Source organism: Rhineura floridana, chromosome 7, assembly GCF_030035675.1.
Source record: "Rhineura floridana isolate rRhiFlo1 chromosome 7, rRhiFlo1.hap2, whole genome shotgun sequence".
NCBI classification, from domain to species: Eukaryota; Metazoa; Chordata; class Lepidosauria; order Squamata; family Rhineuridae; genus Rhineura; species Rhineura floridana.
The window spans coordinates 64890206-64912144 of record NC_084486.1 but is presented as its reverse complement, the minus strand read 5'-3'; the positions used below and the strand labels follow the sequence as shown (position 1 = coordinate 64912144).

General features: G+C 41.4%; 1 protein-coding gene across 6 annotated transcripts in view; it reads left to right on the top strand.

Moving 5' to 3' along the window:
* BTBD16 (BTB domain containing 16) overlaps positions 1-21939 on the top strand; it is a 66795-nt gene that overhangs the window by 36722 nt on the left and 8134 nt on the right. For all 6 annotated transcript variants that reach the window (XM_061635792.1, XM_061635790.1, XM_061635789.1 and 3 more), the window contains one exon: positions 10414-10505. In XM_061635792.1, the coding sequence (XP_061491776.1) occupies positions 10414-10505 (92 nt within the window). The remainder of the gene's footprint in view (positions 1-10413; positions 10506-21939) is intronic.

Here is a 21939-nt window from a genome sequence, read left to right as displayed (position 1 = left end):
CGGTCAATGGAGGTCATCTGACATTCACATTTTAGTTTGATATAATAAACACAAACAGATTTCAAGCCTTTCATATGAAAGTGCTTTCATTATCTTAGTTATTTTAATAAACCCAGCTCTTCTTGACATTGCCTTGTTGTTGTTGTTGTCATCACTATTCCCTTGAGAGATTCTTTTCTGGGAGTCAAGTATCAGTATAAAGAAATTACTGTTTGGCTCAAAATGGAGCTCCCTGCCTGAAATCAACCTCTCTTCTCTTTTCATCAAGAGATAGGAAATGAGCTGAAGTCATGGGTGAATCAACATTTACTAGTTTGAGCTGAGAAGTACTTGTTATATGAAAAGCTATTGGAAAATGAGAAAGTTTATGATGCACACATGTGCAAGCTGAATGTGATGCAAGATTGGAACTGCACAGTCCACATTTAAAATAATGCAAAATAATGCACATCCTATTGTAAAACCTTCTGTGGTGAAGCATTCTATTTTTTTAATGGATTTTGCTTTTGGGAATTGCATTAACTCCATCTCCAATGACTTTAAAGTGTTTACACATCTGTATTCCTTTAGTTTAAGATTATTTTATGTAACATGCTGCAGTCTAGGGCATCTGGAATGGGAAAAGGTGCATGCTGCATTTGTGCATTAAGCAATATGATACACTGTACTTCTCTGGAACTTGAATTCCAGTGCTGGTTATCCAATTTTCAGTGAGACCCCATTATGTCAACCAAAATTAAGTGTGATGTATTGGAATCAAACCAACAGCAAGGGTTGAAACAGAGACAATTATAGCTCTGCAGTCCTAAACACATTACTTGAAAGTAAGTCCTTTTGATTTCAATAGGACTTACTTGCATATGATGACCACACATGAACACAAGAGCTATGCATGCTTTATCCCATTGGTGTCTCTGGCTTAAAGCGTGCTTATCTCTCTTTCATATTGCAGCCAATATATAGTAGGAATGGCAAACCTAACACAATCCAACAAGTTAGCAAATTTGGCCATATATCTTTTTTTTTAAAAGAACACTCAGATTAGCACAGTGACTTTTATTTATTATAATTTAACAGGTGCAAATGTTCCAAGCACCATTTTATGCTTGCACAAAAATAGTCTGGCAAAGAAGATTGTAGAATTAAGTCAAGCGGATTCTCTCAAGCTGACACATGTCCTTCCAGAGATGATCAACAAAAAGGCAAATGCACAAAGCTTAGCATTGTTTAGCAGCTGACCCAGAAGCTAGGTAGCTTTGTGCTACTTTATAACATCTCGTTATACAGTTCACCAAAGCAGCTGCAGGAGAACTTCTACACTGCATGCTGCTGCCAATTCTCAGTTATTGGCCAGTGTCCAAAGAACCACACAATGAATCCCACAGACCCAAGGGAATTTTGGTTTGTGCTTCTCAAACAGAAGCCCTTTCTGCCCCTTAACAACCCTATTTTAAAACTGGGGAGAGTTTCAAAAACAATTTGTAAAATGGCACAGGGAACATAAGAAGAGTCATGCTGGATCAGACCAAGGGTCCATCTAGTCCAGCATCCTGCCTCTAATGTTGGTTGGTTCGATGCTCCTGTGATGCCTAAAAGCAGGGCATGAAGCCAATAGTCATCTCCATTGTATGCCCCAGGAATCGGTTTTCAGAGGTATGAACACAGAGATTCTATTTAGCTACTTTAGCTAACAGCCACTGATATGAATTTGTCTAATCCTTAAAAAAAATCATCTAAGGCAACAGCTGTGGATTTCCTCAGTAAACTGTGCTTTCTTTTTGTCTGCTCTGGGCCTGCTGATTTGAGTTCAAATTCTAACACTCTGAGAAATGGAGAAAAAGTTCTCTATATTCTCTCCAAATCATGCAAAACTGATAAACCTGATGTTTTTATTGATTGGCTGTGTTTATATTCCACCTTTTCTCCAAGGAGCTCAAGGTGTGCTTGGTTTCCCCCATCCTCATTTTACCCTCACAAGAAACCTGTGAGGGAGGTTAAGGAGGTGACTAGCCCTCATGAGCTTCATGGCCAAGTGAGGATTTGAACCCCAGTCTTTCATGTCTTAGTCCAACAATCAACAGCATTTCAAAAGGCAATACTAAAACCATCAGAAGAATTCCTACAGCAAATCAGTACACAGTCCCATATGCATAACCCCCAAACCATGCGGTTGCCCACATGGCCCTTTGTCTTGGGGCTTCATGAAGTTCCCAGTCCAAGCTGATCCCTACCACTGCCTGCAGGGTCTTGGGACTCATCTCCAGGAATAGATTTGTTTCCTCATCAGCATACGGCAAACTGTAGCCATTTTCCTCCCACTCTCTGCTTTGGGAAAAGTCTTTAAGCCAGTTTACTTCATCTCCTGCCCCAAACTCCAAATCAAAGTTCTGCCACAAGTCTTTGTCTGAGGGCACCTTCTTTAGGAATAGCTGGCCTAGCCCAGCCAGGTTGGCAGAAAGGAATCTTCTCTGTTCTGCCTCCCCATCTCCAGTGTGAAACATGGGCCCAAACAGAGGCAGGTAACTCTACCAGTGTCTCTTGCCCTCCAAACTCACAGGGTGCTGCATGCCTCTCACTGCTGGAATTTGCTCAGGGACTGCACCCATCATAGGGGCTGCATCTCACCCTATAAGACCATTATGGGGCACTCAAGGGGCAAAGTCACTTGGGGATTTTATCTTACCCATCTCTCCAGGCCCTGGGAGCTCCTCTTGGACTTGCACTCCCACCTCAGGCTTCTCCTCCTGCACTTTTTCTTGCACAGCCATTTCTCCAGACGCTGGCAGCTTCTCTCGCACACACACCTCAACTTTGGCTCCTGCACTTTCTCTTCCACAGCTGGCACGCACGGGGCGAAAAAATCCATTAACAGCTGTTCTTCTCCAGCTTCTAGTTCACCTTTCTCAAAGGCCTTCTTTTCCTCCTTCATTACATCTTTAACAGCAGGCTCACATGGAGCGGAGACATCTATCAGCAGCATCACTTCTCCAGCCTCTACTCCACTTTCTGCTGAGGCATCTTCCTCTTCATTTTCCAGCCTGCCCTCCTTCAAATCTTGGGGCTTTACCTCCAGCTTTCTGCTGTCTTCCCTCCTGGCAGGCTCCTGGACAATCAAAACATCTTCTTCCTCCACTACTGACTGCAACTCCTCACAGTCCAATCCCTCCAGCTGCCCATCCACTTTCTGGATCTCTTTAGCCACCTCCATCTGGGTGCTCTGCAGCTGGACTCCCGGGTCACTCTCGACCCCTTGTAGTGGCTGATCAGGCAGGGCTCTCACTTCCTCACACGGGGTCTCCCTTTCCTCTCCCAAGAAGCTTCCAGTGATCTTCCCCATTCGTTGCCAGTGCTCTTGGTCCTCCTGGGGTTCTCGTTGCCTTTCTTGCCGGTCCTCCTGGTGCTCTCTTTGCCTTTGCTGCCGGTCCCATTGCCTCTGCTGCTGGTCCTCCTGGCTATACTGCTGGAACATCAATCTCATCTGTTCCAGGAGGGTTGCTATTTCTCCCTCCATTTTAACTCAGGCACACCTTGCTCTCAATGCTTCTTCCAGGAAACTCAATCCCACTTCTAACACCAGTGTTGCATGCCTCCCCAATCTCCGAGCGGTGAGATTTCAGGGGTCCCTGCGCTCATCCAGGGTTTGGTTTCCTTTGGGAAGAAGGCCAGCGGAGACTGTGGTGTCTTTATGAAATATGGTTTGTTTATTTACACACATTCCAACCTGAGCTTAGGATGGAGGAATTCAAGGCATCAGCAGTCCAATATCCAGCTTTTCCATCAGTGTTACAGGAAGCATCCTAAAGCCATCATGCAGAGAGATAGTCTCTCTGCCTGCCTCCAGTTCCCAGCCTTTCTCTAGACACTCTAAAAACACTGAAAGCACAAACCTCTGCTAGCCACCAGGAGGGGGGAGGAAGGCTGTCTTGCAGAGTTTAAATGACAAAAGGATCTTCCTGGCTCATTCACCAGTTGCTGGGCACCTGAAAGACCCATTAGCAACCTGGCCATGCTATTAGCTTAACAAAAGAAATTCATCTGGCCAGCAGAGCCAGCCCCAAGGCATAGGATTCCAAATCAGAGGCTGGAAGGGGACTCACAGGGATCATCCATTCCAACCCCATACTCATAACAATATTTTAAATGTGCCCTCTGATCCAAAAAGGTTGGCAATCCCTGACTTTAAGTAATTATAGAGTGACTGCGATAACAGTTTTCCTGACTGAGGGTGGATTTTTCATGATATATTTTGAAAAATATGCAGAAATAAATGATGGAAGATATGGTCTATGGCTGATAGCCAAACAAAGGCACAATATTGAGCAACTTCTAATGCACATGCAATTTACTCCCACAAATTGTGATGTAAACTGCTTTGCTGTGCTGACAAGATATACATGTACTCCCAATGACAACACAGTAAGAAATGACGAAGATATTCTAAAACAGAGGTATAAAATGCAAAGACAAAATACACCACATATCTCAAATAATTTGCCAGATGCATTTCGACTTGAGACAAGTCTTCTTCAGTGACATCTATTTGGAAGGTTTCTCTTTGAGTGTGGATTTAGATAAGGCAATACTTAAAAATGTAAAAAATGTAAAAAACTTTGTATTAACATGAATATACCAATTCATATTAAAAATATACTTAAAATTTAAAAAAGGCTTACCAAGTGCACTAAGTTGCTGCTACAGATATCATCTATGGAAAATACTTTACAATCCTTCCATAATGCAGCAAGTTCCAACTATGAACATAATAGTTTGTCAATATTGTGCAGTCATTTGCCTATCAGCCATAGACCACTTTTCCCATCATTTATTTCTGCATATTTTTCAGAATGTATCATGTTTTATTAGACCTTGACTTTATGTGCTCATTTGTCTTTGGGGAGGGATGGAAACCCATGGGGGAAGGATGAGGGACCCATGGGGGGGGAGGAAAGGGGTGGGCTAGTGACCCATGGGGGAGGGAGGGAGAGGGCTGGTGACCCATGGAGGGAGGGAAGGAGCACTGGTGACCCATGGGGGAGGGAGGGAGCACTGGTGACCCCTGTGCAGGAGGGGAGGGAGGGAGAGGGGGAGGGAGGGAGGGAGAGGGCTGGTGACCCATGGAGGGAGGTGGGAGTGCTGGTGACCCATGGGGGGAGGGGGAGCACTGGTGACCCATGGGGGGAGGGGTGCACTGATGACAGTAGGCAGGGTTGGCAAGCAAAGTAAGCAGGTGTGAAACCTCTAGTGAGTCTATAATTTACTTATTGAGTGGGCAAGATTAATATACAACTATGAAAGAGCAGCAAGTGATGAAAAAAGAAAATTCTTAAGTGAGAATGCTGTGTTTTGCCAGGCGGATATAGAATTTTAAGTTCATTTTGGTTTTATATAATTTTATTTAGAATTGTTTAACTTAGATCTTATTTTCTTTTAATCATTTAAATGTTTGTTAAGAGTAATAACCTTTGCCTTCCTAATGGGCAATGTGTGATTTGCCAGAGAAATCTAATATTCTAAATTTGCTCATGTTGTACTTTATTTGTGTCCAAGTTGATTTCTATTTCTGCTACCTTGTTTTGTTGTTATATTGATCTGATTTGTTCATTCATGGAAGGAATGTTAGGATCCAAGGGAATGTATTTATTGTTTAAATGTTTTAATATGTTACTTGTTCTAAGAAGTCTTTTACTTAAAGAGCAAGATAGAAATTCCTGAAATAAAAGAAAATAAAAATATCAGCTGGGGTTCAGTGCTCTTGCATTCCCTAACTTTTTGAGTGTTTGAACAAACGTTTGGACACTTCAAGATAGTGGAGAAAAGAAGTATGGTTAGTGCTTACTCAAGAGAATTTCTTCCAATAATTAGAATGTGAATGTCACTCTCTGTTTAAATAACGAATTGAACTCAAATACAGTGTGTAGTGATAGCTTCAGAGAAAACAGCTGTTTTCTGCATAAAGTTGCTGAAAGTGATCTATTGTGTAATGCATAGGGAAAACCACTTTGCAGTTCCTTTCTTCCTTTTAAAGTGAACTACAGCAAGAGGCAGCTCATTCTTCGCTGACCTTTCAAAGGCAGGGTGTGTTGACTTGTTGCTCAGATTTCAAAGAACTTACTTCTGGTTGCCTTGCATCTATAAACATAAAATATTCAAAGTATCTGGATACCGTGACAGCAAAGCTGCAACTTGCAAAGGAACTCTGGAAAAGTAGCCAGAAGTGGTGATGGGGGTGGGGAATCATTTCATTCAGAGGCACTTTCATGAATGACCATGCTTTAGAGTTGGGCTGATTCTAAAATAACATTGTTCTTCTAGAAATAAATACCCATGGAAGAAATACAGTGAAAAAAATGTTACAGTGGGGTGCAGGAAAGAACTAGAAACAGGAATGGGCAGAATTTAAGTAAGATCCAAACAGTCATGAAAGTAGTTCCAGGTTTTAGCCTGCAAACCTAATTACATGGGCATAAGCTCCAGTGAACTCAGTGGAACCATTCTGTAGACATGCTTGTGACTGAACTTGGGGAAATCAGCTGTTAAAGACAAAAGTAATAAAAATCAAGAGCTAGGAGAAGCCACTTGTGTGAACTGAAGTTTCCAGCTTCAGGATTATTTTCTTTATAATCTGCATGCGGATTTTGTTTTTTTTGGCATGGCATTCCACCCCACCACCACCACTGTTGAGCCTCATCTGTTTTCCCCAGCAGAAGGGGGGGGAAAGCATCATGACAGAATTGCTATAATTGACACTGCGTTCTGGATATGCAGGTGGATTCTTTGCAATGGTTAAAGGGGGAACCAAGGCAGTCTTGATCTGTCCATGTAAAGCAATACAAAGTAAAGCAGAAAACTGCTTAGGAAACAAAGCAGACATCATCAATGCCCAGCAATGATACTGGCTTTCTTCCTTGCAGCCTCATTTGGAAAATTTTGGATTTGTTTATCAAATATTACTTAAGTACTCTGCTTAGATCAGTGAACCCTGGATAGTTTTGTTTAGTCTACCAGCTCTGTGCTGCTGGCTTCTTCCTCCTTGGCAAAGAATTGGCCTCACAGCGCCTTTTTCCTATTAATCATTATATAACCTAAATGGTGGTTGGTTAAATATTTCCTGCTGTTAATAATCCTGTCAGCCTTTGGATCAACCTTTGAGACACCTTGCACATAATCTTTCAGGGTTTTATTAGTAAATTATTCTTTGTATGTCACTCTCAAATCAAACTTAGAGGCATAAAAAAACCTTTATTGTTGAATCACATGTTTCAACGATGGCTGTATTTGGATATAATACTAAACTATGGTTTATCGTTCACTAGAAAAGACAATAATGCTGGGAAAAACAGATGGGAGTAGAAAAAGAGGAAGACTAAACAAGAGATGGATTGATTCCATAAAGGAAGCAACAGACCTGAACTTACAAGGTCTGAACAGGGTGGTTCATGACAGATGCTCTTGGAGGTCACTGATTCATAGGGTCGCCATAAGTCGTAATTGACTTGAAGGCACATAACAATCACCACAATGGTTTATCGTTACATGAACATGTCTAGGTGAATCTTGAGTTTACATGCCTCCCCTCATGCCTCTGGTATGACTGTGGGAGGAAGTGTGATTGGACACTTTTATTTCCATTTTTAACTAACCACAGTTTAGAGTTATGTCTGAACCTGGACAAACAATGATTTACTGAACCAAACCAACTTCAACGTTTGGTTTATGAAGCTGGCTTGTTTAATGAAACAACCCACCACACCTTAGAGTTAATGTAAGGCTAAACTGTGGTTAACTGAAAGCAGAATAAAAGCATACCAGGAGATAGGGAAGGGGAGAGGGAACATGAATACAGCTTGTAAGTGTGGCTTACTGAGGGGAGAAGGGAGCCAAGGCAGGGTGAGACATATACCTGTAGTTCCTGAGAAAGAGGGATGGATTGTTTAACTACTCTGGAAATTGCAGCTCTGTGAGGGAATACAGGTCTCTCCTCTCAGCATCCTTAACAAACTACAGCTCCCAGGTTTCTTTGGGGGAAGCCATGACTGTTAAAGTATAATAGTGTTTTAAAAGTGTAGTGCCGATGGAGCCCCACTTTTGTTGGCTTCTGTAAGTGGAGTGTGTGTGTGTGTGTGTGTGTGTGTGAGTGTGTGAGTGTGTGAGTGAGTGAGAAGTACCACCTCATCCTTCAGTTCAGGTAGCAAAGTTTCTTGGGCCAGCCCTGGACATCATCGGCTTTACTTTCAAACTTTGCCTATGATTATATTATTGTTATTGTTGTTGATGATGATAATATAGTGTTATTATAGACCACCCTTCATCAAAATTCACAGAGTAGTTTACAGGGCATGAAAGCAATAAAACACCACCATCTGAGGATAAAATTAAAATTACAGATAGAACTATTATAAATCAAAATTTGACACTCTTCATCGTAAATCCTTGAATCACATCTGGAAATGCTAGATAAAAGTCATTACTAGAACAATATATTTGGACATTCACATTTTCTGTGCTGTTTCCTTTCTTTGTGTTATTGTAAAAGTTCTAAATGGAAATTGTTTGTTTGAGATATCCTGCCCATCAACAGGTTCTCTGGGCAGCTTACAAAAAGTGAATATTACAATAAAACAAAACTATTATACCAAGAATATTAAAAAAAACCCTCACTATCAAGAAACAGTATAAAAACAGTTAGTGGAATTACAAGTAAATACCAATCAGCATAAAAGCAATGCATAGAGGATGAAAAAGCCTGGGAAAATGAAGAGGTCTTTGCCTGATCTTGGAATAGCTTCACGGTAGATGCCTGGTAAACCTGCTTGGGAAATCATGCTATAGTCAGCAAGCCACCGCCAAATAGGCAAAAATGATGAAGGGAATGCATATTCAGAGCCAAATTAATACCACTAGTTCTTGAATTTATTTTCAATTCTGAGCAATCTTCTTTTGTCAGACTGTGTTCACTATGAAGGTAGTGAAGTGAATGTGAAGGAAGGAAGTCGGGTGTAGTCGTCTGGGGTCTCGGGGGGGGGGGGCTTAGACCTCTTACTTTTTTGGGAGCAGCATCCCAGCAGGGTCCTTATGTCTCCAGTGTCCTATGAGCCAATCAGCATGAAAGGAGATTGTGTTATCCACTGAGAAGAATCTTCCAAGATGCTTCCTTGTCCTTTCCTGCTGATTGAAGCCAATCAGAGTCAAAGGAGGTGAGGCTGCCACTTGATTGACTCCTAGGAATGTCTGTTGTAGTTGGAGAAGGCACTCACAGGAAGGACTGAAGAGTGTGGAGATAACAACAGATAGCAAGCAAGCTAACTTGAGGGGTGTGGCTGTGAGGGGGTGTGGTGTGACTATCATGAAGGGACCCTGCGCTTCTGAACAGAACTTGGAAAAGTTACTTTTCTGAACTACCATCAGCCCAATCCAGTGGCCATGCTGGCTGGGGCTGATGGGAATTGTAGATCAAAAAAGTAACTTTTCCAAGCTCTGCTTCTGAATTTACCACTACCCTACTGGTGGTAAATTGGTCACTGGAGAATGTATAGGCATGCGGTACTTCTGCCCGCTGTCCAGTTTTGATGTGTCCTTCAACTCCACATGCAAAAGTAAGCCCCATTGAGTTAATTGGTGTTTGTGTCTAGATAAGTGGGTATAGGACTGAAACCTTAGAGTCCAAACATTTCGGGGAGAATGATAGTATAATGGTATCAGTTGTAAGGTCTGAGATTTCAGGACCAAGAATATGACTTGTATTAAAACAGAGATCATTTTCATGTTTCCTATCCTAGTGCTTCAGGGAAAACAAAGACAGGACAAGGCTTTTATTATATTATGCACAGTGCTTTGCAAGCAAGGCATAAACAGTGCTGTGCATGGAGCTTTGCAAGTACCAACCATCAGCTGATTGCTGGGGCTTGCAAACCCCCATGTGCAGTGTTATGCAAAAGCAGATCACATGACATCATTGTGATGCCAGATGATTTGACAGGTGGGGCCCCAAGCATCTATTGAACTTGACCTATGAGGAGTTAGAGATAAGGATCTAGCCCACTACTTGGATCCTGTTCCCCACCTCTGGCATAATTCAACTTGAGGAAAATACTCTGAGCAGATTAAGTCTGTCTATTTCATTAACTGGTTTCTTTTATACATGAAAATCAGTTTTGTGTAGGGAACAGCCTGGGAAAAATACATACAGAATCTCACATGCCTTGATATGAGCAACACACACATCACTTTAATTTCAGTAACCCATTCTGGCTTCTCAGCACATGGAACAGAAACCTCACATAAGCGCCTACATGCACTTGTAATGTTTGCAGATATTTTCTATGTAGAAAATTAATATCTGTAGCTGCACTAAGTCTGGATAGGAAATAATGCTGGGGTTAAATAAAGTTTTCTGCTCCATTATTTTGTTTTTAGCTTACCCAAGATATGTGCCTTCCTGGAAAGGGAAGTAGGACAGAGATACATAGCTATTTTTCAATCCCTCCGTCTACATGGCATCACTTCAAGTAAGTTTACTTTTTTCTCTAGAGCCTAAAACATAGGATTGTGATGAGTTTTTCAAATGAAAATACACCCCCAAATTTTGTGATTGCACAATCTATATTTGTATGTAAACATGCATGAATTGTGTAAGATAGAATCAAAGATATTAACTGCAGTATAAAGATTTTCAACATTTTGGGATGTAATCCTGTAGTGCCTGGGAGGGCATCCCAGAGGCCATAGGATCTGGCAGATCTCCCTCTTCATTGGTGGAGAGGGAGGTCCACAGGCAGAGAAGGAAGTCCACCCCAGTAGCCTCTTCATTGCAGTTGCAGAAACCTCCACAGCGCTCTTTCCTCCACTGTTGGTGCTCCAGTGGCAGTAAGGGGGGATCCAAAGTCCTCCTGTTCCCCCAACAAGGGAAAGCACATAAGCTGGTATTCTTGGAAGTGTCATACTTTTTCCCTGTGCAACCTCCCCATGCCCATTTTACCCTTACAAATGTAAGAAGGACAGGCTCTTAGAGTTGGAGGGCCTTCTGCCCTGGTTCTCCCTCCCCCACCCCATAGGACTGCTCTGCCCCCTTTAGATATATATATAACACCATCTATGTATATGATATGATTCACAAAGAACAGGTTTGAGAGGTGTCTGCCCCAAGGGGCTTACAATCTCAAAACAGACATAGGCAGGAACAGAGAAAGGAACTGGAGGGAACTGAAAGCAGGATTTAACAGGGGAAGAGTATGTGATTACTTCAATTACATGTACTTTGGTTTAGTTGCAATAAAACAGTGTAAATACAGGGGGAAATGCACATGAAATATTTTATGTGGGTGTATATGTCTGTGTATATAACACAAACACACACATATGCAAAACAAGACAACTAGTGTATGCATGCACATAAATGTAAATATATATCTAAAATATTCCATGTGTATTTTCCTTATGTGTTTCCTCCACTTATTTGAAAAAAAAAATCTATTGAAACTCTCCCCATTTAAAAACAAATTCAATATTCTGTGATACCAGAATCCCACAATGCATTAAAAATAACCATTTCCCCAAACTGGTGAAGGAAACCTACATTTTGGATAACCCAATCTCTTTGCCCAGATTTGGTGAAATCAATGTTCCCCCCCCAAAAAAGCACTCAAGTAATTTTGAATTTTTCCTACTACTGTGTGTGTGTGTGTTATGTGCCTTTAAGTCACATACTTCAAGTCACGACTTACGGCCACCCTATGAATCAGCGACCTCCAGTAGCATGTGTTGTAAACCACCCTGTTCAGATCTTGTAAGTTCAGGTCTGTGGCTTCCTTTATGGAATCAATCCATCTCTTGTTTGGTCTTCCTCTTTTTCTACTCTGTTCTGTTTTCCCCAGCATTATTGTCTTTTCTAGTGAATCATGTCTTATCATTATGTGTCCAAAGTATGATAACCTTAGTTTCATCATAGTAGTTTTCCTACTACTACCACGTCATTATTCATAATCAATGATCAATTTCTATATGATATAAAACAGAACTGTGTAATAATAAATCTAACATTCTATCATTGATGGCAAACATGATAACCTTTAGGAACCAGGTCAAAGTAAACAGTCTGATCTAGCAAGAGTAATTTTGCATGCAGAGAAACAATTCCAAGCATAGATTGCTCTTCTAGTTGTGGATTTTGTGACCACAAAAGAGTGAAAAATCAGTGGCATCCAGGAAAAGGCAAGTTGTGCATTTTCTCTTTCCTTTATCAAGATTTTGACTACAGAACCAAACAGGTGGCCAACACTGTGGTCTTTGGCAGCACTGATCACTTGTTTGGGGATGGATGAAGAAGCCTGATTCCAGAACCCCCTGTGATGCGTCCTTCCCTGGCTCTCCCTGTCAGGTTCCTACCTGCTCGTGGTTACTGCCTGTCTCTAGGCACCACCAGGGACTCCACCAGTCCGGACCGCACTCTCTTATGGTTTACCTATCCGCTCTAGCACAGATCTCAACAGATCCCCCTGCTAGGCAACCACCAGTAACGTCCCAATACTAGTATTCCCAGAGACTCTGAATACTGGTATTGTTATTCTCTTCACCGCTGCCACCATTTGTTACAGTTCCCCTTCAGCCTTGGTCATTACCTTACCCTCCCTTCTGGTCTGTGAAACCCCAGCCAAGGATCAGGCCTTTGGTAAACCAAATTAAGTATTTATTACAGATAACAAAGCTAACAAGATGAACAAGATTTCTTCTTAAGGCACATAAGCATATGGTTTTACTCAATACTAATCCGAACTCCACCTCCCTCCTTCTCTACTCTCTCCTGGCAAACAACTCTCTCAAACCCCACCAAGCAACCCACTCAGTTCTCTTCTCCCCCCCCCCGATTCCACTCTCACTCTTCCTTTTATACATTCAGCCATTTTAAAAACTCAGCCAATCATCTCGCATTCTACTGCCCATTCACTCCCCCTCTTCTTTCACTCCACTTACCATGTATCTTCTAAAACAACAACACTTACCATATATACATTAATATAGGAACATCACACCCCCTTTCCTCATTTTCTTCCCTGAGTTGATTAACATTCTTACAACTGACAGTGTAACTTTCTAGCAGACATGTATAGCTGCATGTTTGCTGCCTGCTGCCCAGAGCATTGATTTCTGGGTTAGGACAACAGAAAATGGAAATGTTGTATGACATAAGAACATAAGAAGAGCTCTGCTGAATGAGATGAAAGTCCTGTCTACTCCAACATCCTGTTCTTAAAGTGTCCAGCCAGATGCCTATGGGAAGCCCACAAGCAGGACATGAGTGCAACAACACTCTCCCCTCCTGCAGTTTCCAGCAACTGGTATTCAGAAGTATACTGCCTCTAATACTGAAGGAAATATAGCCATCATGACTCATAGCCATTGACAAAGGGTAGCATCTAACAATAGTCATAGAGTAGACCTATTCAAATAAATGGGCTTGGATAATTCCATTGGGTTCAATGTGTCTGCTCTGACTAGCATTGGATGTCATCCTTTGTTCTCTTTTTGGTTGTATTATGACTTACCTACTTATTCAGTCTCCAACTTGGAACTGAGTTTGCAGGCTGTCCTCATGGCTACAAGTCAGCTTAATTTTTCTATGTTTTGGTATTTGTGTTTCCTCCTCCCCTCCTTTCCTTGTCCTTTGTGTAACATCTCACCTGATGAAGAGTTCTGAAGACATCAAAAGCTTGTCACATTTTTGTGACATTTCAGTTGGTCCTAATAAAAGCATTAGCCAAGTGTGGACATTGGAATTTATACTTATTGCTGTAATGATGACGCTCTCGATTTAACTTTTATCCAGCTCCAACTGTGTGAAAGGCCCTTTTTGTACTCTGAACTTTTTGTGATGGGAGAGAAGGAAGAATGGAAGCTTATTGTCAGGCGCCCTTTAAAAGAAACCACATTTAACAAGAAATCTTTTTTATTCACCCACTTTGTCTCTACATTTGTCCTGGAACAATAGCTGCTTTCAATAGCAGGCCTGTGGTATATAGACTTCTTTCAGCCCAAACAGACTGTGGTGACATCATACAAAGCCATTTCTGGCCATTAATCTGAAACACATACTTTGCCATAAGCAAACAACCCTGAGTTCTTCAGCAGCAGTAGCACAGGGAAGAGCCCAAATTAATTACTTCCTCGTTGTGGTATGAGCAATGAGCATCTCAAAAGCAGGTTAATATAAAACTCGGCCAAATGTTGTTAAACCTGATTTTTGGCCTTTGTTTGTGGCCTGCAGAAGCACATGGGAGGAAGAACTGCACTCCTGCAAACGATGCAAAGTCCTGATGCCAAAACAAGTCTAGATTTGTGCATTGTTGACAAAAGAAAGCTTTATTTGACAGTGCTTAATTTTGGTAGAATGCTGAGCAGAAATAGGAAGGGGCACTGGGTAGAAGTGTAATTGAGAATTAACTGGGACAGAGTAGAGAATTAACTCAGTGAATGGGGCCATAGCTAGTGTTGCAAGTGTTTGTTGGGAATCCTGTATGTATCCACTACCCACTAGATTCCCTAACACCCACCTCCCAGAGAGGAGCAAACTCTTTTGCTGAAAGGCAACAGGCGGTGTTCTCAATGTGCCAAAATGAGATGTGCAACCAAGAACATAGGTCCAGATCAAAATCTTCAAAGACTTTAATTCATTGCAGGATAAAAATAGTAGAAAAGTGTATAAATCACAGTGCAGTTTATGTCTAATTTATGCTTGGCAGCATAAATAAAACAGTGGGAGCATTTGATTATAATCCTAACACACTCATCACTCTAAGCTGAAGAATTTAAGTCCCTATACTAGGAGAAGGGAAGGGGAGGGAGTGGGAGCACAACAATTTGTTGTACAAATTCGCAGAGAGAGGTTATAAAGTTATACCTCTCCTACCTCAGGATTTGAGCAACTCCTTGACACTGGATAGATGGGAGTGTGTCAAAGAGGTCTTGACCAGGAACTATCAGAAGCAGCAGCGAGGTATCTTGTGCCTGCAAGGTTCCGTCTATCTGAGCTGGGCTCAACCTGAGGCACTAGGACTCCCATTCTCTTTAAATTCAAGAATGGGTCTTTGTGAGTGAGCACAGACAGGAAAAGACACATTGGAGTTCAAAATAGCTGCTTAACATTTCAAAGCTAGCTACTTAAGTACACTTTCACCTCTGCCAGAGGTGTCTGTATGACAGGAATTCAGTGAAGTCAAAATGAAAGCTCTGAGAATGTTTATTCTTTTCCTGAGAAAATGGCAAGAGTCTGAATTTTATGATTCACTATTCTACCCCCTGGGCAGATGTATAACATCTTTGAGGGAAAAAAACCCTTGATCTACTTCCATATTTGCTATGCATAAGGTATAATGTTGAATAATCAACAGGGGAGCACACTGACTGACAGAGATAAAATAAAAGGAAGATGGAAGCAATACATTGAAGAACTCTATAAAAGAGATGCAAGGATGACAGATCCATTCATGGAGGAACCCTGTGATGAAGAATCAGAAATTTTAGAAGGTGAGGTCAAAGCTGCTCTTAAAATACTTGGAAGAGACAAATCCCCAGGAACAGATGGCATACCAATAGAGTTGCTACAAGCTACTGAGACTGAATCTGTCCAAATCTTGACAAAAATTTGTCAACAAATATGGAAAAGAAAACAATGGCCCACACACTGGAACCGTTCAATATACATCCCAGTTCCAAAGAAAGGGGATCCCAGGGAATGCAGTAATTATCAAACTATTGCCTTAAAATCCCATGCAAGTAAAGTAATACTCAAGATTCTACAACAAAGGCTCTTACCATATATGGAGCGAGAAATGCCAGATGTCCAAGCTGGATTTAGAAAAGGAAGAGGTACCAGAGATCATATTCTTTTCCCATTTATATACCACTTATATTTAAATAAAACTCTAAGCAGTGTACAAGTCCAAACATCTGAAAGCAACAACTACAAAAAACAATAAAATACAGTTAACTGAACAAAACATCCTCTTTAGTATCAACGTAATGTAAACATTGCATATAAAACTAAGTACAAGAAATAGAAGGGAAAAAAACATAATATACATAATACACTAAACAGAATATTCCCTACATTTCAAGGAAAAACAAACATGTTAAAACAAGCTTATTTTAAAACATAATAAATTAAACAAATCAGATTTCTTCATCACAGTATAATAAAAAACAAAACAATTAAAACAGACGGCTCCCATTATATCAGAATTTTGTCTTACTACCGTGGTAAGAGCAGAGTGGTAAGCGGTGGTAATGCAGCCGAAGCTCTGCACACGGCTGGAGTTCGATTCCAATGGAAGGAGGAAGTCGAATCTCCGGTAAAAGGGGTCAAGGTCCACTCAGCCTTCCATCCATCCGTAGTCGGTCAAATGAGTACCCGGCCTATGCTGGGGGGTAAAGAAATGCCGGGGATGGAACTGGCAATCCCACCCCATATATATGGTCTGCCTAGTAAACGTCGCAAGACGTCACCCTAAGAGTCGGAAACGACTCGCACTACAAGTGCGGGGACACCTTTACCTTTTTACCGTTGGGGGAAAAAATCAATTTACTTGAACACACCCTTACAAAATCAGCACATTCATATTTAAACATACCAACATTCTAAACCAACGCACTCACACTTACCTCAAATGACACTCTACAAGCACTCACATAATTCAACCACACACCCTAAAAACAGCATACTCACATGTGCATCCATGATAACCACTCAAATCTACATACAGCCAAATAATGCACACACATATTCTAAGTACAACATTCATACCAAACTCTCATACCAAACATTCTCATACCAAACATTCCCCCTTGTCTCTCACTCAAGGGAGCAGAAACTATGCCCACCACGCTGTCACCCTGGGGGTATAAAAACCACTTTTCCCAACATAGTAGACAATGACACTTCCTCATCTCTCAACTGAGGAACAAAAACTATTCAAATCTCAAATATTCACCCTAAATAAAGGCAGGCTTTCAATCACAACAGCTCGTTGGCTCACAAACATATGTTAGATAATGGAACAGACCAAGGAATTTCAGAAGGAAATCACCCTGTGATTTGTAGATTACAGCAAAGTATTTGATTGTGTAGATCATGAAAAACTATGGAGTGCTTTAAAATAAATGGGGGTGTCACAGCATCTGATTGTCCTGATGCGCAACCTATACAGTACTCTGGACAAGAAGCTACTGTAAGGACAGTATATGAAGAAACCGATTGGTTCCCAATAGGAAAGAGTGTGAGACGGGTGTATTTTATCACCCTATTTGTTTAATCTATATGCAGAACATATCATACGGAAAGCGGGATTGGACCAAGATGAGGGAGGTGTCAAAATTGGAGGGAGAAATATCAATAATTTAAGATATGCAGACGGTACCATACTGCTAGCAGAAACCAGTAATTATTTGAAATGAATGCTGATGAAAGTTAAAGAGGAAAGCACAAAAGCAGAACTGCAGCTGAACGTTAAGAAGACTAAAGTAATGACCACAGAAGATTTTTGTAACTTTAAAGCTGACAATAAGGACATTGAACTTGTCAATAATTATCAATACCTTGGCACAGTCATTTATCAAAATTGGTACAATAGTCAAGAAATCAGAAGAGGCTAGGGGAGGGCAGCTATGATAGAACTAGAAAAGGTCCTCAAATGTAAAAAATGTATCACTGAACACTAAAGTCAGGATCATTCAGACCATGGTATTCCCAATCTCTATGCATGGATGTGAAAGTTGGACAGTGAAAAAAGTGGATAAGCGAAAAATCAACTCATTTGAAATGTGGTGTTGGAGGAGCACTTTGCGCATACCATGGACTGTGAAAAAGACAAATAATTGGGTGTTAGAACAAATTAAACCAGAACTATCATTAGAAGTTAAAATGATGAAACTGAGGTTATCATACTTTGGACACATAATGAGAAGACCTGATTCACTAGAAAAGACAATAATGCTGGGAAAAACAGAAGAGAGCATAAGAACATAAGAAGAGCTTGCTGGATCAGGCTAGCGGCCCATCTAGTCCAGCATCCTGTTCTCACAGTGGCCAACCAGGTTCCTGGGGAAAGCCCACAAGTAGGACCCGAGTGCAAGAACACTCTCCCCTCCTGAGGCTTCCGGCAACTGGTTTTCAGAAGCATGCTGCCTCTGACTAGGGTGGCAGAGCACAGCCATCATGGCTAGTAGCCATTGATAGCCCTGTCCTCCATGAATTTGTCTAATCTTTTAAAGCCATCCAAGCTGGTGGCCATTACTGCATCTTGTGGGAGCAAATTCCATAGTTTAACTATGCGCTGAGTAAAGAAGTACTTCCTTTTGTCTGTCCTGAATCTTCCAACATTCAGCTTCTTTGAATGTCCACGAGTTCTAGTATTATGAGAGAGGGAAAAGAACTTTTCTCTATCCACTTTCTCAATGCCATGCATAATTTTATACACTTCTATCATGTCTCCTCTGACCCGCCTTTTCTCTAAACTAAAAAGCCCCAAATGCTGCAACCTTTCCTCGTAAGGGAGTCGCTCCATCCCCTTGATCATTCTGGTTGCCCTCTTCTGAACCTTTTCCAACTCTATAATATCCTTTTTGAGATGAGGCAACCAGAACTGTACACAGTATTCCAAATGTGGCCGCACCATAGATTTATACAACGGCATTATGATATCGGCTGTTTTATTTTCAATACCTTTCCTAATTATTGCTAGCATGGAATTTGCCTTTTTCACAGCTGCCGCACACTGGGTCAACATTTTCATCGTGCTGTCCACTACAACCCCGAGGTCTCTCTCCTGGTCGGTCACCGCCAGTTCAGACCCCATAAGCGTATATGTGAAATTCAGATTTTTTGCTCCAATATGCATAATTTTACACTTGTTTATATTGAATTGCATTTGCCATTTTTCCGCCCATTCACTCAGTTTGGAGAGGTCTTTTTGGAGCTCTTTGTAATCCCTTTTTGTTTTAACAACCCTGAACAATTTAGTGTCGTCAGCAAACTTGGCCACTTCACTGCTCACTCCTAATTCTAGGTCATTAATGAACAAGTTGAAAAGTACAGGTCCCAATACCGATCCTTGAGGGACTCCACTTTTTACAGCCCTCCATTGGGAGAACTGTCCATTTATTCCTACTCTCTGCTTTCTGCTTCTTAACCAATTCCTTATCCACAAGAGGACCTCTCCTCTTATTCCACGACTGCTAAGCTTCCTCAGAAGTCTTTGGTGAGGTACCTTGTCAAACACTTTTTGAAAGTTTAAGTACACTATGTCCACTGGATCACCTCTATCTATATGCTTGTTGACACTCTCAAAGAATTCTAATAGGTTACTGAGACAGGACTTTCCCTTGCAGAAACCATCCTGGCTCTGCTTCAGCAAGGCTTGTTCTTCTATGTGCTTAGTTAATCTAGCTTTAATCATACTTTCTACCAGTTTTGCAGGGACAGAAGTTAAGCTAACTGGCCTGTAATTTCTGGGATCCCCTCTGGATCCCTTTTTGAAGATTGGCGTTACATTTGCCACTTTCCAGTCCTCAGGCACGGAGGAGGACCCGAGGAACAAGTTACATATTTTAGTTAGCAGATCAGCAATTTCACATTTGATTTCTTTGAGAACTCTCGGGTGGATGCCATCCGGGCCTGGTGATTTGTCAGTTTTTATATTGTCTATTAAGCCTAGAACTTCCTCTCTTGTTACCACTATTTGTCTCAGTTCCTCAGAATTCCTTCCTGCAAGTGTTAGTTCAGGTTCAGGGATTTGCCCGATATCTTCCACTGTGAAGACAGATGCAAAGAATTCATTTAGCTTCTCTGCAATCTCCTTATCGTTCTTTAGTACACCTTTGACTCCCTTATCATCCAAGTGTCCAATCGCCTCCCTAGATGGTCTCCTGCTTTGACCTAGGGAAACAGAGCTTGTGGTTGTGTTTAAGGAAGGCTAAAGCTGCCCTTTTTAGCAAAGACTGAGCTGACTCCCTGTATGTATTGGTGGAGTTTCCTTTTCCCCCTTCTCTCCGACTGGAATTTAGCCTTGTTTACAGTGTCCCCTGAAGCTTTCCTGCTAGGGTGGTGTTGAAAACTAGCTTTCTATAGGCTTCCTTCTCCTAGGATCTGTCTCCTAAGATATAGGTTCTTTCAGGATTTGGCTCCTAGCTCAGGGTGACCTTAGGCTGCCCTTATTACTTACTGCTCTGAGCTGTTTTAATTCAATTAAATAATGAAATAAATGGGAGCTACTTATCCTCATTTTGCTCTGCTGCTTAACTCGCCTTGATGCTTTGTCAGCTGGGGCCTTGATGCTTCGTCAGCTGGGGCTCCCTCTAGCTCGTGGAGCAGGCTCTCTCACTAGGCAGAAAAAGAGGACCAAACAAGAGATGGATTGATTCCATAAAGGAAGCCACAGACCTGAACTTACAAGATCTGAACAGGATGGTTTACAACAGATGCTCTTGGAGGTCATTGATTCATAGGGTCACCATAAGTCGTAATCGACTTGAAGGCATATAAGAACAACAACAACAAAGGTATAATTGGGATGAATTTTCCTTTTAGCCTGATGGAGTACTTGCCAGCAGGATTTAACTAAGACTTCCTAAAGGCCTCTTTGAAGCATGCCATTCATTATTGCCTTGCTGTTCCACTGCAATTTTACACCCAAGGTGTCTGTGTCATGCCATGTAGTGTTGAATGGAGACAAAAAAATGGTCAGAGCAGGGAAGATGCACATCCCAGGATGCATCATGGTTTATACTAGGCCCTATTCCACAGAGATGAGCCACAGTCCAGGTGTGCCATGGGCAGCTCTCACTCTAGACAGGAGGATAGGAGAGGATGGCTCTATACAACAGTGGGAAACTTTTTATGTCGAGGGCTGCATTCCCTTGGAGCTAATAAGTTGTACGGGCACATGATGGTGTTGGGCAGGGTCACCTCTCTCTCTCTCTCTCTCTCTCTCTCTCTCTCTCTCTCTCTCTCTGCCACCCCTTCTCCCTCTTCCCTCTTGTCCAGTGGGCTGCCAGATTAATCTTGCTAGAGGTCTAAACTGATTATTTGCACTAGGGCTTTCCCCCTTCCATTGCTCCATTTTGCTCCCCTCCCCAATCCTTTCTACCCCAGGAGAAAGATTGCTGGACTAGAATCTCCCACTAGATTTTTAATTGCAGGGACCTTTTTTTAATATAGGGAAACATTAAATAAATATACCCCACCTACAGTCTGAAGTGGTACAGGCTGAAGTCCACTGTACTACCTTATTCCTAACCCATTCTGGTACATGTATATAGATTAGGTCCAGGGAACTACCTGTAATTAAAAATCTAGTACAGTGGGGGGAAAGGTTCTAGTTCATCTGTGTCTCCCCTGTGGTAGCTTTCTGCTTCCAGGGAGGTGTTGCATAGATAATTTAAATTTTATTTATTTGTTGTATTTACAAACCACCTTTCAATTTAAAATTTACAATGAAATTTAAAAATTCCAAAATTAATCCTATATCTATCTGTATGTGTGTATTTGTTTAGATGTACATATACATATACACCTACACACACACGTGTGTGTGTGCGTGTGCATATATTTCTCTCTATATAGATATTCTAGATATATAGAGATAGTAGCTGAAATCTTAGTCAAGAGCAATCAATTTTCACAAAAAACTACTGGAGCACTTAGAAGCCTTCTAGAACAGAATTGCTTCAGAGCACAATTTTATGCATGACAACTCAGAAGCCAATCCCATTTAGTTCCATGAAATTTACCCAAAGACAACTCTGTAGCATTGCTGTCTTTGTCATTTGTAAGCCACAAATGAAAGAGTGAGGTGAATTTCCTTCTCGAAGACATTCCTCAGAGTGTGACCTACAATATGAAGGAATAGCGTGTTTTACCACCTAAGACCCTTATCACCTTGCACTGACCTCATT